This window comes from Bufo gargarizans, chromosome 2, assembly GCF_014858855.1.
Source record: "Bufo gargarizans isolate SCDJY-AF-19 chromosome 2, ASM1485885v1, whole genome shotgun sequence".
NCBI classification, from domain to species: Eukaryota; Metazoa; Chordata; class Amphibia; order Anura; family Bufonidae; genus Bufo; species Bufo gargarizans.
The window spans coordinates 712,325,565-712,341,311 of record NC_058081.1 but is presented as its reverse complement, the minus strand read 5'-3'; the positions used below and the strand labels follow the sequence as shown (position 1 = coordinate 712,341,311).

Genomic DNA, 15,747 nt, shown 5'->3' with positions numbered 1-15,747 from the left:
TGGACTTGGAGGATAGGTCGAGACGATATAATGTATCTTGAATATTGGGGTTACCCGAGGGTGCAGGGTGCATAGGAAAGAAATCCTGCTAGTATGATACATTCCTTAATTCTTGAGAACTTTGGAGGTGAACATTTCTCGCCTTTGTTTTTGGTGGAGAGGGCCCAAAGGATTCCGGGTGGTAAACCAACTCCTGGAAGGCCACCACTGGCAAAGATCATTGTTTCCCGGGACAGAGACATGATTTTAAAGAGGGCCAGGAGGTGCCCCTCTATTCTATATAATGGATTAAATTGTCCTTTTTCCCAGACTTTTCAAAGGAGACCTACTTTTTTGGCTGTTACAAAAATGTTTACAGGGCTAAGACATTAAGTACTCTTTTTTGTACCCAGCTAAACTCCGGATAATATTTAATGGAGTGACCCAATTTTTTGATACTCTATCCTTTGTTATGGTCTGGTTAGACCAGAATAATGTTTAAGCAGTGGTGCCATTAACAAATACCTATCTCTGTGATAGATAGATAGATAGATAGATAGATAGATAGATAGATAGATAGATAGATATCACCCTATATCACTCCTCCTGTTTTTATTCAAAACTACTTTAACAACTCGTCCAGTTTGAATTGTTCTCCCTCCTCTCATCTCACTTCCTTTTTGACCGACTACAGTCCGACTTCCTACCCCACCAGTCAATGGAAATTGGCCTATCAAATTCAATAAAGATCTGCTAACTGTCAAGACAACTGACATTACTCCAGCCTCCTCCTCCTCCTGGACCAATCCTCTACCTTTGACATATTTGACCCCTAACTTCTGTTACACACTCTCTTATCCTTTGTCATTACAGAATTGGATAGCCAAGTCTGTAATACCAAGTAGAAACATAATTTATCTTTCCCCTATCTAACTCAGCCCCCAACAGACCTATCTGTCACGATCCCTCAGGTGACTGATGTCAGGAAATCAAGGAGATTGGCTGAGCGTGGAAGAATCTAACAACCTCCTTAATTTCTCTTGATTCAGTGTTAAGAACGTGCTGGTGCTATTAACAAATACCTATCTCTGCTGGTGCTATTAACATTTGAGATAGATAGATAGATAGATATCACCCTATATCACTACTCCTGTTTTCTTCAAAACTACTTCAACAATTCGTCCAGTTTGAATCGTTTTCCCACCTCTCATCTCACTTCCTTTTTGACAGGTTACAGTCCGACTTCCTACCCCACCAGTCAAGGGAAGCTGGACTATCAAATTTAGTAAAGATCTGCTGAATGCCAAGACAACTGACATTACTCCAGCTTCCTCCTGGACCTAATCTCTACCTTTGACACAGTTGATCTCTCCCTTCTGTTACACACTCTTTCATCCTTTGGAATTATAGACTTGGATGGCCAAGTCTGTAATGCCAAGTAAAAACAGAAATTATCTTCCCACCATCTTTCTCAGCCCCCCACAGACCTATCAGTGTCAATGACTCTATGCTCTTCCTGTTCCAATAAGTCGTCTGTCTTGGGGCCAGCTTTGATTTTATTAGTATTATTTGGACATACAGTACAGACCAAAAGTTTGGACACACCTTCTCATTCAAAGAGTTTTCTTTATTTTCATGACTATGAAAATTGTAGATTCACACTGAAGGCATCAAAACTATGAATTAACACATGTGGAATTATATACATAACAAAAAAGTGTGAAACAACTGAAAATATGTCATATTCTAGGTTCTTCAAAGTAGCCACCTTTTGCTTTGATTACTGCTTTGCACACTCTTGGCATTCTCTTGATGAGCTTCAAGAGGTAGTCACCTGAAATGGTTTTCACTTCACAGGTGTGCCCTGTCAGGTTTAATAAGTGGGATTTCTTGCCTTATAAATGGGGTTGGGATCATCAGTTGCGTTGTGGAGAGGTCAGGTGGATACACAGCTGATAGTCCTACTGAATAGACTGTTAGAATTTGTATTATGGCAAGAAAAAAAGCAGCTAAGTAAAGAAAAACGAGTGGCCATCATTACTTTAAGAAATGAAGGTCAGTCAGTCCGAAAAATTGGGAAAACGTTGAAAGTGTCCCCAAGTGCAGTCACAAAAACCATCAAGCGCTACGAAGAAACTGGCTCACATGCGGACCGCCGCAGGAAAGGAAGACCAAGAGTGACCTCTGCTGCGGAGGATAAGTTCATCCGAGTCACCAGCCTCAGAAATCGCAGGTTAACAGCAGCTCAGATTAGAGACCAGGTCAATGCCACACAGAGTTCTAGCAGCAGACACATCTCTAGAACAACTGTTAAGAGGAGACTGTGTGAATCAGGCCTTCATGGTAGAATATCTGCTAGGAAACCACTGCTAAGTAGTGATGAGCGAACTTGTGTTTTAAGTTCGGCGTCTAAAGTTCGGGTTCGGGTTAGCGGAGAATCCCGATATGGATTCCGAATTCCGTTGTGGTCCGTGGTAGCGGAATCAATAATCGGCCATTATTGATTCCGCTACCACGGACCACAACGGTATTCGGAATCCATATCGGGATTCTCCGCTAACCGGAAGCCGGACTTTAGACGCCGAACTTAAAATACAAGTTCGCTCATCACTACTGCTAAGGACAGGCAACAAGCAGAAGAGACTTGTTGTCATGGAACCATGAACCAGACGTACAACAAGAGATAAGTGGAAAATAAGAAGGTTTTATTGAAGAGCAAGCCGTAGCAAAGTCCGAACGGATGGCTAAACCGAAGCAGGGTCTTGCGGAGACAGAGGTCAGGAACCAGAAGGGTAGTCAGACGAAGCCAGGAACAAGAACCAACGGGGTAGTCAGACGAAGCCGGAATCAGGAACCAACGGGGTAGTCAGACGAAGCCGGAATCAGGAACCAACGGGGTAGTCAGACGAGGCCAGGATCAGGAACCAGAAGCAGCAGCAGTCTTGGAAGCATGTGAACACAGGAGGACCAAGCAAGGAACTGAAGCCACAGACCTCCTATATATATGAGCTAGGCATCCAGCTCCTCCCAGTGGGAAGGAGGAGCCGCAGGGTGGGAGGCTACAAGAAAACCCAGAAACCAAGATGGCCGCCAGCACATGTCAAACGAAGGGAACAGCAAGGAGGTAAGACCATGACACTTGTTTGGGCTAAAGAACACAAGGAATGGACATTAGACCAGTGGAAATCAGTGCTTTGTTCTAATTAGTCCAAATTTGAGATCTTTGGTTCCAAACACCGTGTCTTTGTGCGACGCAGAAAAGATGAACGGATGGACTCTACATGCCTGGTTCCCACCGTGAAGCATGGAGGAGGAGGTGTGATGGTGTGGGGGTGCTTTGCTGGTGACACTGTTGGGGATTTATTCAAAATTGAAGGCATACTGAACCAGCATGGCTACCACAGCATCTTGCAGCGGCATGCTATTCCATCCGGTTTGCGTTTAGTTGGACCATCATTTATTTTTCAACAGGACAATGACCCCAAACACACCACCAGGCTGTGTAAGGGCTATTTGACCATGAAGGAGAGTGATGTGGTGCTGCGCCAGATGACCTGGCCTCCACAGTCACCGGACCTGAACCCAATCGAGATGGTTTGGGGTGAGCTGGACTGCAGAGTGAAGGCAAAAGGGCCAACAAGTGCTAAGCATCTCTGGGAACTCCTTCAAGACTGTTGGAAGACCATTTCAGGTGACTACCTCTTGAAGCTCATCAAGAGAATGCCAAGAGTGTGTGTGCAAAGCAGTAATCAAAGCAAAAGGTGGCTACTTTGAAGAACCTAGAATATGACATATTTTCAGTTGTTTCACACTTGTTATGTATATAATTCCACATGTGTTAATTCATAGTTTTGATGCCTTCAGTATGAATCTACAATTTTCATAGTCATGAAAATAAAGAGAACTCTTTGAATGAGAAGGTGTGTCCAAACTTTTGGTCTGTACTGTATGTCCTGTTAACAGCACTCCAATTGGTCAGACACAGTACTGCAAGTAAAGATTACTGATGATTTTCATATATGACCTGTATATTTATAGACTCTACCTGTTGACCCTGGAATTCCTCCATTTATACCTGAAAGAAAAACATGTTTTGTTTGCCACCGACTAGAGATTAGAAATTGTTTTTGAAACGTTTTTTTTTTTTTATATTACACAACAATACTGAATAAAATAAAATTAAATCTGATACTGGTCTCCATTCCTTTAAAGTCAAGAGAACAAATAACTTCACCATTTTCAGAATCTTTAGTTAATCTCCATAATAGAGATGATAGATCATATATTGAAAGATAGATAGACAGACACACAGATAGAAAGATAGAAAGATAGATAGATAGATAGATAGATAGATAGATAGATAGATAGATATGGACAGCTGTCACCTCATATTACTACTCCTTTTTTTCCTTAAAACTGCACTTGAACAACATGTCCTTTTTGAATTATCTTTCCACCTCTCATATCACTCTTTGTTTGACCGGCTACAGTCTGGCCGCTGACCCTACCACTCAACTGAATCTGCCCTACCAAATTCACCAACGATCTGCTAACTGCCAAGACAAATTACATTACTCTGGTCTTCTCCAACTCCTGGACCTCTCCCTTCTGTTAAACACTCTCTCGTTCTCTCTCTCTGTTGTCTTGTGGTAAGCTTTGATTCTGCTCTGTCCTTCAAACCACACATTTAAGCCTTTTACACCGCCTGCAGCCTCTAACTGAAAAATTGCTCTCAGATCCACACATTCCTCAACCAAAAGTCTGCAAAAATGCTTGTACATGCCCTCATCATCTCCTGCCTAGACTACTGTAGCAACTTTATTTGTTGCCTCCAATCTAACATTATGGCGCCTTTCTAATCAATCTTTAAGTCTTAAAATATGTATTTATGGTGTTGCATTAATTCATATTCACAGCATTGTCTTTTTTTAAAACTTACCAAGTCCATTCACCGGCTGATTTCCCCCAAATTGATAAGACCAGCTACCTATTATTAAGTAAAAAAGGTATTAGTATTATGTGGACATATGTCCTGTTAACAGCACTCCATGTGGTCAGACAGGGTACTGCATGTAAAGCTCATCAATTATTTACATACATGACCGATATATTTATATACATTACCTGTTGACCCTGGAGTTCCTCCTTTTATATCTGAAAGAAAAACAGGTTTTGTTGGTCAATGACTGAGCTTCAAAATTGATTTTGAAACATGCATTTTTTTACACAACAATACTGAATAGAATGATATATTTCCATCTGATATTGGTCTCCTTTTCATTTAAATTCAAGAGAACAAATACGTAGTACAGATAACTTCATCATGTCCAGAATCTTCAGTTAATCTCAATAATAGAGATGATAAATGATAGAAAGAAAAACAGACAAATAGATAGATAGATATAGACAGCTGTCACACTATATTACTACTCCTGTTTTTCCTAAAAGTACACTTGAACAATTCCACTTTGAATTTTCTTGCCACCTCTCATCTCACTTCTTGTTTTACAGGCTACCATCTGGCTTCTGACCCTACCTACCACTCAACTGAAGCTACCCCACCAAATTCACCAACGATCTGCTAACCGCCAAAACAAATTACATAACTTTGTCCTTCTCATCCAGGATATGTGCTCTGTCATTGACACAGTTGACCGCTCCCTTCTTTTACACACTCTCTCATCCTTTGTCATTACAGAGTTGACCATCTCTTGTGGCTAACTTAAAACAAGAATTTATCTTCCCCCACCTCAGCCCCCCAACAGACCTATCTATCACAGTCAATGTCACCATGCTCTTCTTTGGTCCCATAAGCAGCTATCTTTGGGTCAGCTTTAATTCTGATTTGTATTACGATTACTAAAGTATTAATATTATTATGTGGGCATATGTCCTGTTAACAGAACTCCTATTGGTCAGGCAGGGTACTGCAAGTAAAGTTTACAAATCATTTACACACATATTTATAGACTTTACCTGTTGAACCTGGAATTCCTCCATTTATACCTGAAAGAAAAACAGGTTTTGTTTGCCACTGACTAGAGATTCAAAATTGTTTTTGAAATGTTTTATTTTTATTTTTTTATATTACACAACAATACTGAATAAAATAAAATTTATTCTGATACTGGTCTCCTTTCCTTTAAAGTCAAGAGAACAAATAGTACAGATAACTTCACCATTTTCAGAATCTTTAGTTAATCTCCATAATAGAGATGATAGATCATATATTGAAAGATAGATACACAGATAGAAAAATAGATGGATGGATAGAGAGATAGATAGACAGACAGATAGATAGATAGATATGGACAGCTGTCACCTCATATTACTACTCCTTTTTTTCCTCAAAACTGCACTTGAACAACATGTCCACTTTGAATTCTCTTTCCACCTCTCATATCACTCTTTGTTTGACCGGCTACAGTCTGGCCGCCGACCCTACCACTCAACTGAATCTCCCCTACCAAATTCACCAACGATCTGCTAACTGCCAAGACAAATTACATTACTCTGGCCTTCTCCAACTCCTGGACCTCTCCATTCTGTTGCACACTCTCTCGTTCTTTAGCATTACAGACTTGTCCGTCTCCTGGGGTCAAGTGAAAACAGAATGTATTATGGAGAAAACAGAATTTATCTTTCCCCCATCTAACTCAGTCCCCCAACAGACCTATCTATCAGAGTCAATGGCTCCATGCTGTTCCTGATCCCATAAGTTTGTTGTCTTGTGGTAAGCTTTGATTCCGCCCTGTCCTTCAAACCACACATTTAAGCCTTTTCCACCGCCTGCAGCCTCTAACTGAAAAATTGCTCTCAGATCCACACATTCCTCAACCAAGAGTCTGCAAAAATTGCTTGTACATGCCCTCATCATCTCCTACCTAGACTACTGTAGCAACTTTCTCTGTTGCCTCCCAACTAACACTCCGGTGCCCTTCTAATCAATCTTTAAGTCTTAAAATATGTATTTATGGTGTTGCATTTATTCATATTCACAGCATTCTCTTTTTTTAAAACTTACCAAGTCCTTTCGCCGGCTGATTTCCCACAAATTGATAAAACCAGCTACTTATTATTAAGTAAAGAAAGGTATTAGTATAATGTGGACATATGTCCTGTTAACAGCACTCTATGCGGTCAGACAGGGTACTGCAAAGTAAAGCTTATCAATCATTTATATACAGTACAGACCAAAAGTTTGGACACACCTTCTCATTCAAAGAGTTTTCTTTATTTTCATGACTATAAAGGCATCAAAAATATGAATTAACACATGTGGAATTATATACATAACAAACAAGTGTGAAACAACTGAAAATATGTCATATTCTAGGTTCTTCAAAGTAGCCACCTTTTTCTTTGATTACTGCTTTGCACTCTTGGCATTCATTTGATGAGCTTCAAGAGGTAGTCACCTGAAATGGTCTTCCAACAGTCTTGAAGGAGTTCCCAGAGATGCTTAGCACTTGTTGGCCCTTTTGCCTTCACTCTGCAGTCCAGCTCACCCCAAACCATCTCGATTGGGTTCAGATCCGGTGACTGTGGAGGCCAGGTCATCTGGCGCAGCACCCCATCACTCTCCTTCATGGTCAAATAGCCCTTACTTTCAAAGTTTTGGCTGACTGACTGACCTTCATTTCTTAAAGTAATGATGGCCACTCGTTTTTCTTTACTTAGCTGCTTTTTTCTTGCCATAATACAAATTCTAACAGTCTATTCAGTAGGACTATCAGCTGTGTATCCACCTGACTTCTCCTCAACGCAACTGATGATCCCAACCCCATTTATAAGGCAAGAAATCCCACTTATTAAACCTGACAGGGCACACCTGTGAAGTGAAAACCATTTCAGGTGACTACCTCTTGGAGCTCATCAAGAGAATGCCAAGAGTGTGCAAAGCAGTAATCAAAGCAAAGGGTGGCTACTTTGAAGAACCTAGAATATGACATATTTTCAGTTGTTTCACACTTTTTTGTTATGTATATAATTCCACATGTGTTAATTCATAGTTTTGATGCCTTCAGTGTGAATCTACAATTTTCATAGTCATGAAAATAAAGAAAACTCTTTGAATGAGAAGGTGTGTCCAAACTTTTGGTCTGTACTGTACATGACCTATATATTTATATATGTTACCTGCTGACCCTGGAGTTCCTGCTTTTATATCTGAAAGAAAAACAGGTTTTGTTGGCCAATGACTGAGCTTCAAAATTGATTTTGAAACATGCATTACATTGTATGGTAACAGCACCATTTTTTGATGAGTTTAGTTATTTCATCCAGCCAATTTTTTCCCTATGCATTATGGGAGACCCAGGGCATTGTGGGTAGTTCCTGGTTCTTTCTAGTCTTGTGCTGGTACAGCAAGCAGCCACTATCTTATGTCTCAGAAGCCACACACTCTCACTGGTTTTCCTGCCACATCATCTGTTATTCAGCCTATTTTTGAGCATAGTCGGTAAGAGCACTATCTATGTGTCATTTACTGCAGTTTATTATGTCTATTGTATCTGATAGCTCATTACTATTGTATTACCTCATGTCTTGTGCTGGTACAGCAAGCAGCCACCATCTTATGTCTCAGAAGCCACACACTCTCACTGGTTTCCTGCCACATCATCTGTTATTCAGCCTGTTTTTGAGCATAGTTGGTAAGAGCACTATCTATGTGTCATTTACTGCAGTTTATTATGTCTATTGTATCTGGTAGCTCATTACTATTGTATTACCTCATGTCTTGTGCTGGTACAGCAAGCAGCCACCATCTTATGTCTCAGAAGCCACACACTCTCACTGGTTTCCTGCCACATCATCTGTTATTCAGCCTGTTTTTGAGCATAGTTGGTAAGAGCACTATCAATGTGTCATTTACTGCAGTTTATTATGTCTATTGTATCTGATAGCTTATTACTATTGTATTACCTCATGTACTGCGTGTATAGCAGATTATTCTGTCTCTTATGCCATGTACCATGAATATTTATGTTCTAAAATACTACTGTTTTATTCTGTAGTTTCACCTACCCTGTCAATCTACGAGCAATAAAGAGAACATTAAAGCTGAACAGTCTCTTTTCTCAGAAGACAGAAGGTATAGCTACATGTCAGATTACACACCGTGCTAACGTGTATGAGGACAGTATAGTGAAACGACTGCTGAGAACTAGCTCAGAAGATCAGACTAGACAGAGCCCGCCATTATCCATGCATAGCCTACATACGGATATCACAACAGTCTACTAACAGTCGCACCGAGTATCAGACTATACGGAGCCCGCCATTATCCACGCAGAGCCTACTTACGGATATTGCAGCAGTCTCCTAACAGTCACACCATGTCTAACAGTCAAGCATCTTCAGTCAAGACAAGGTCTCAGATAAGTGGCTCTAATAGGACATCAATCAAAGCAGCTGCTGCCATTGCCTGCGCAAAAGCAGAAGCTGCAAAGGCAAAAGCCAGCTTCACAGAACAAGAGATGCAGATAAAGCTGGAGAAAGCGCAACTTGAAGCAACTCTAGAAAAACTTGCCGCAGATAAAGAGACAGCAGCTGCCATAGCAGAAGCAGAATTTCTAGAAGCCACGGAACTTCAGGAAACCAAGAGTCATCGCAGCATCGTCCATCCAGGACTTGAATTCCAAGATCCACAACAGCGAACCTTACAATATGTCTATCAACATTCCAAGTCAGATGACGGCCCAGATGCACCACTTAATATAAAGCCGTTTGTTGACAAGCCAAGCCAACATGCTTATTCGGATCATCAGAAAGTCGACTATCATTCTCCTTGCAGCAAACTAGAGAATACACATCAGAGTGAAACCGGCTACAACAACTTCTCTCCAGAACAGAGAATCAGAAATCTGCCCCTGCTAAGAGAGATGCCCTTCGCTTCAGAACGGTATTACACAGACCGGATTAAACCAGAGACTTCCAACAGGTATGGCCGTGCACCACACATTCACTCTGACAACACAACACCAGCCGGTTCCAGCGCCAATTAAGCCACAATGGACTTTGCCAGGTTGCTTGCTCGACATGAGCTGGTCACCAAGGGACTTGTAAAGTTCAGCGACCACACTGAGAACTATCGAGCTTGGCGAGCTTCCTTCCAAAATGCCACCAGAGACTTAGGTCTGTCATGTAAAGAGGAACTTGATCTCCTGGTAAAATGGCTGGGAAGTGAGTCCGCCGAACACGCTAGAAGGATTAGAGACATCAATGTAAATTATTCAGACATTGGTCTAAAAAGGGTCTGGGATAGACTTGATGAGGTTTATGGCGCAGCAGAGGTCATAGAAAGCGCCTTATTTAAGAGAATTGAGGACTTTCCTAAAATAGCGAACAAAGGCTATTCAAAGCTTAGAGAGTTAAGTGACTTATTAATGGAGCTGAGTGTAGCAAAGGCAGAAGGGGATCTGGTGGGATTGACATTCCTTGACACTACTATAGGTGTGAACCCCATAGTTCAGAAGCTCCCATACAACCTGCAAGAGAAGTGGGTCATGTATGGTTCTCAGTATAAACAGACTTACAATGTACCATTTCCTCCATTTAATGTGTTTGTAGATTTTGTCTCTAAACAAGAAAAAATCTGAAATGCTCCTAGTTTTGATTTCATGATGTCATGTAACACCACCTCAGTCAGTAAACCTCGTAGGGCCATGGTGGAGGTCCACAAAATTAACGTTTCTTCCACAGGTTCAGTCCATAAAGAGTTCAGCTCCTGTCAAGGAGGAGACAAAACCAAGGACCCGAGCAGGCAGTGTTCCTTACACAGGAAGCCTCATTCCCTACTCAAGTGCAGAACCTTCAGGGAAAAGTCATTAGAAGACCGCAACACCTTCCTCAAGGAGAACAACATCTGTTTTAAATGCTGCTCTTCAATTTCGCACTTCGCCAGGGACTGTGAGGTTAGTGCAAAGTGTGCCGAATGTGACAGCACAAACCATAACACAGCTCTACACCCTGGGCCACCATCATGGGCTTGACCCAAAACCCAAGAGCATAGCAGGGAGCGAAAGGACACAAATGCTGACACTTTGGCAGTTACTTCTAAATGTACAGAGGTTTGCAGAGACCTCAGGGGAGGCATATCCTGCTCTAAAATCTCCCTAGTGAAGGTTTACCCAGCAGACGACCGAAGCAAAGCCATCAAAGTGTATGCAATTCTAGACGATCAAAGTAACAAGTCATTAGCGAAGTCTGCCTTCTTTGATAGCTTCGACATCAGAGGACCCGGTGCCCCCTACTCTCTAAGAACTTGTGCTGGTACTGTGGAAACAGCCGGAAGAAGGGCAAGCGGCTACATAGTTGAGTCCAGCGATGGTCAAGTGCGTCTGCATTTACCAACTATACTGGAATGAAACCAGATTCCTGACAACAGGTCTGAGATACCCACGCCAGAAGTAGCAGTGCATTAGCCTCACCTCAAGCGTATAAGACACCTGATCCCGAACCTTGATCCTAAAGCTCAGACGCCAGGGTGGCGTTTTTCTTTTTTGTCCTCTGCCCCCATTTCCTCATGTTCATGGCATCGCATTCATCTATTATTCCAATTTATGTCATTTTAATCATGTCTTAATAAAGCATATATATATATTTTGGTATTATGAGCTCCTATTCGTTTGTTTTCGCTAAAGCTCAGATAGTCTTACTCCTCGGGAGGGATATCCTACAGGTCCACAAGGTTAGACAGCATATCAATGGACCTCACAACGCTCCATAAGCCCAGAGACTTGACCTAGGATGGGTCATTGTAGGGAAAGTCTGTTTGGGAGGTGTACGCAAACCAACAACTGTCAACAGCATGCTTACCAGTACACTTGAGAATAGACACCCATCTCTTCTCCAACCATGCGGAAATCACTTCTTCATTAAGGAACTGCCTCAAACCACTTCATCACCAGATACCCTTGCAGGTCCTGCCTACGATGACTTCATCTGGGATGCCAATCAAAACCACCTGGGATCCACAGTCTTCCGCAAGACTAAAGAAGACAATCGAATAGCGATGTCATTCGAAGATAGACTGTTCCTAGATATAATGGAGCAGGGAATGGTGCAGGACTAAACAAAAAGCTGGGTTGCACCTCTACCCTTTAAGCCTCAAAGACAACGCTTACCCAACCATAGAGAACGAGTTTTCAAGAGATTTGTCTCTATCAGGCACAGCCTACGAAGTAAACCTGAGATGAGAGATCACTTCTTTGCCTTCATGGAAAATATATTCCGGAATGGTCATGCAGAGTTAGCACCCACACTTCGAGACTCAGAAGAGAGCTGGTACCTGCCCATGTTTGGGGTGTATCACCCGAAGAAGCCAGGTCAGATCAGAGTAGTGTTTGACTCAAGTGCCAAGTGTGAAGCGTATCATTGAACAACGTTTTGCTGTCAGGCCCGGATCTAAACAACAAGCTCATAGGAGTGCTTCTCCGTTTTCGCAGAGACTCCATTGCATTCATGGCTGATATCCAACAGATGTTCGATTGCTTTCTAGTTAAGAAGGAACATAGAAATTGAGATTCCTATGGTTCAAGGACAACAATCCCTCTAAAGATGTTACAGAGTATCGTATGAAAGTTCACATCTTCGGCAATAGTCCTTCTCTTGCAGTCGCCATCTATGGATTAAGAGGCGCTGCTCAGAAAGTAGAAGAAAAGTACGGAGCGGATGTCTGACTCTTTGTAGAGAAGGACTTCTATGTGGATGACTGTCTGAAATCAATGCCCTCAGATGAGACTGCAATCAGTCTTCTTAAAAGAACCCAGGAGATGCTCTCTCTGTCTAACCTGAGGCTACACAAGATCGCTTCTAACAGCTAGAAATTGATGGAAGCCTTTCCTTCTCGGGACCATTTAGAAGACTTGAAGGATTTAGACAGTGGCGTACATACAGGGGTCGCAGGGGTCGCAGTTGCGACCGGGCCCGGCACTCCAGGGGGCCCGGCCGCCTGTGGACCCCTGGCCCCTGCAGTAGTGCCACTGAAACTCAAGTGTGGGCCCGCGGCAGCGGCAGGTGACAGGGAGATGAACGCTTCCATTGTGGAAGCGCTCATCTCCATAGTGATCTGTATTGCCGTCCTCAGGGCAGCGATACAGATAGCTGTGCTGCGGCCGGGCAGGGGAGGGAGGCGTCTCTCTTCCCTGTTCCTCTGCTAGGCTGCGGGCCTTGTGCTGGCAGCCTATCAGAGCGGTGCAGGCGGCGCGATGACGTAATCGCGCCACCTGAGCCGTACAGCATGGGACACAGGCCAGAAGAGGCCTGCATCTCATCGCTGCTAAGGAGGTAAGTATAAGGGTTTATTTTATTTTTTATATACCAGACTTTACTGGGACATGAGGAGGCACTTTATACTGGCGAATGAGGGGGAGGGGGTTGGCACTTCTTACTGGCAAATAGGGGGGGTTGGCACTTCTTACTGGCAAATTGGGGGGGTTGGCAACTTGGCACTTACTGGCAAATGGGGGTGTTGGCACTTCTTACTGGCAAATAGAGGGGGGTTGGCACTTCATACTGGCAGATGAGGGAGGGTTGGCACTTTTTACTGGCAAATGAGGGGGGTTGGTGCTTACTGGCAAATGAGGGGGGGTTGGCACTTCTTACTGGCAAATGAGGGGGGTTGGCACTTCATACTGGCAAATGAGGGGGGTTGGCGCTTACTGGCAAATGAGGGGGGTTGGCACTACTTATTGGCAAATGAGGGGGGGTTGGCACTTCTTACTGACAAATTAGGGGGGTTGGCGCTTACTGGCAAATGAGGGGGGTTGGCACTTCTTACTGGCAAATGAGGGGGGTTGGCACTTCATACTGGCAAATGAGGGGGGTTGGCGCTTACTGGCAAATGAGGGGGGGTTGGCACTTCTTATTGGCAAATGAGGGGGGTTGGCACTTCTTACTGGCAAATGAGGGGGGTTGGCGCTTACTGGCAAATGAGGGGGGGTTGGCACTTCTTACTGGCAAATGAGGGGGGGTTGGCACTTCATACTGGCAACTGAAGGGGGGGTTGGCACTTGATACTGGCACACGAGGGGTTTGGCATTTGATACTGGCACACAGGGGTTTTGGCACTTGATACTGGCACATGGGGCGGTTGGCACTTGATACTGGCACATGGAGGGTTGGCACTTGATACTGGCACATGGGGGAGAGAGGCACTTGTTACTGGCACATTATTGGGGGCACTATTGGGGACCACAGGGCACAGTACTGGGGTAGTAGGATGTTTTATCCAGAAGATGGCGGGATGATGGAAAAGTAGTAAACTAAGATTTTTTTTTTTGTCAAACTGCAGAGATTAAAAACGGCGTAAAAATGGTGGTCTGGTCTGAAAGGAGAAGATGAGGACAGAGAACATCTATATCGAAGGAGACGTCACTGGATGTAAGAGGTACGGGCGCGATTTATGGGTGGGGCTGTGTGTGGGTGTGGTTTGAGGGCGGGTGGGGACACAGGGGCCCCATAATCTCCTATTGCCCGGGGAAACACCCCTCCCGAGACGGGGGGGGGGGGCCCATGGATCAGTTTCGCACCGGGGCCCCATGGATTGTGTGTACGCCACTGGATTTAGACCTAGGCTTTGACTCACCACCGATGCAATGGAGCCTTGGCCTACTATGGGACATAAAAGCTGATACTTTGACTTTCCAGGTTATCAGAGAAGAAAAACCCTTTACTTGCAGAGGAGTACTGTTGCCATAAGCAGTTTATATGACCCACTGGGATTTGCAGCCCCTATACTCATCAAAGGTACAGCTATGTTAAGAGACTTCACCAGAGAAGGGTCGAACTGGGACACTCCACTTCCCATGAAGGAAAGAACCACGTGGATGGCCTGGAAGAATTCCTTTACAGCCTTATCTGATCTTCACATAGCTCGTCCATATGTTTCTGTACCAACTACCAAGGTTGAGACACAAAAACTTTGTGTTTTCTGCGATGCTTCAGTCAAAGCAATTGCGGCTGTAGCTTACTTGAAGACATTAGATACCAGCAGACAATGCCATGTAGGGTTCGTCATGAGTAAAGCGAAACTAACGCCACTCCAGGAATACACAATACCACGCCTGGAACTATGTGCCGCGGTGTTAGCGGTGGAGTTAGCCAAACTCATTGCTGCAGAAATGGACCTGGAGATTAAAGACTCTGAGTTCTATACCGATAGCAAGATAGTACTTGGATATATCTGTAATGAAGCTAGACGTTTCTATGTCTACATTAACAACAGAGTGCTAAGGATCAGAAGATCTACCACTCCTGAACAATGGAAATATGTACCTACTCATCTGAACCCTGCAGACCAAGTAACCAGATCCGTCGCTGCTGACCGTCTCAAGGATACGATTTTGTTTACAGGCCCCACCTTTTTGTACAAGCCGATGCCCAACACAGCAGAAACTACCATGTTTGAACTAGTAGACCCACATACTGATGTTGAGATACATCCTCAGATATCTGTGCTACATACGGAGACTCTCGACCACCACCTGAAATTCCACAGATTCAGTAGGTTCTCTACTTGGAGATCTCTTGTCCATGCCATCACTCACATTGCTGGTTAGTACAAAGCAACCTCATCCGCAGATAAAAATATCTGTAGAGGTTGGCATCATTGTAAACATGTTTACACAGCTCTTTATCTAAAGTGGTCAAAAAATGTAATCATCCAGGCTGTACAGCATGAAACCTATGCAACAGAAATCGCCTGTGCGGTCATCCAAAGACCCATGCCCAAAGGTAGTGTTTTAAGGAAACTCAACCCAGTGA

At 43.4% G+C, this 15,747-nt stretch overlaps 2 protein-coding genes across 51 annotated transcripts in view; one reads left to right on the top strand and one right to left on the bottom strand.

Moving 5' to 3' along the window:
* LOC122926346 (collagen alpha-1(IV) chain-like) overlaps window positions 1-15,747 on the top strand; it is an 875,364-nt gene that overhangs the window by 504,932 nt on the left and 354,685 nt on the right. The window lies entirely within an intron of this gene.
* Window positions 1-15,747, bottom strand: part of LOC122925953 (uncharacterized PE-PGRS family protein PE_PGRS20-like) — a 144,061-nt gene that overhangs the window by 90,025 nt on the left and 38,289 nt on the right. For 38 of the 50 annotated variants that reach the window (XM_044277301.1, XM_044277305.1, XM_044277304.1 and 35 more), the window contains exons 11-15: window positions 8,119-8,148; window positions 5,956-5,985; window positions 5,104-5,133; window positions 4,919-4,966; window positions 4,025-4,054 (exon numbers count right to left, since the gene is read on the bottom strand). In XM_044277301.1, coding sequence (XP_044133236.1) covers window positions 4,025-4,054; window positions 4,919-4,966; window positions 5,104-5,133; window positions 5,956-5,985; window positions 8,119-8,148 — 168 coding nt within the window. The remainder of the gene's footprint in view (window positions 1-4,024; window positions 4,055-4,918; window positions 4,967-5,103; window positions 5,134-5,955; window positions 5,986-8,118; window positions 8,149-15,747) is intronic. The other 12 variants (XM_044277312.1, XM_044277323.1, XM_044277322.1 and 9 more) reach the window with 3 other exon arrangements.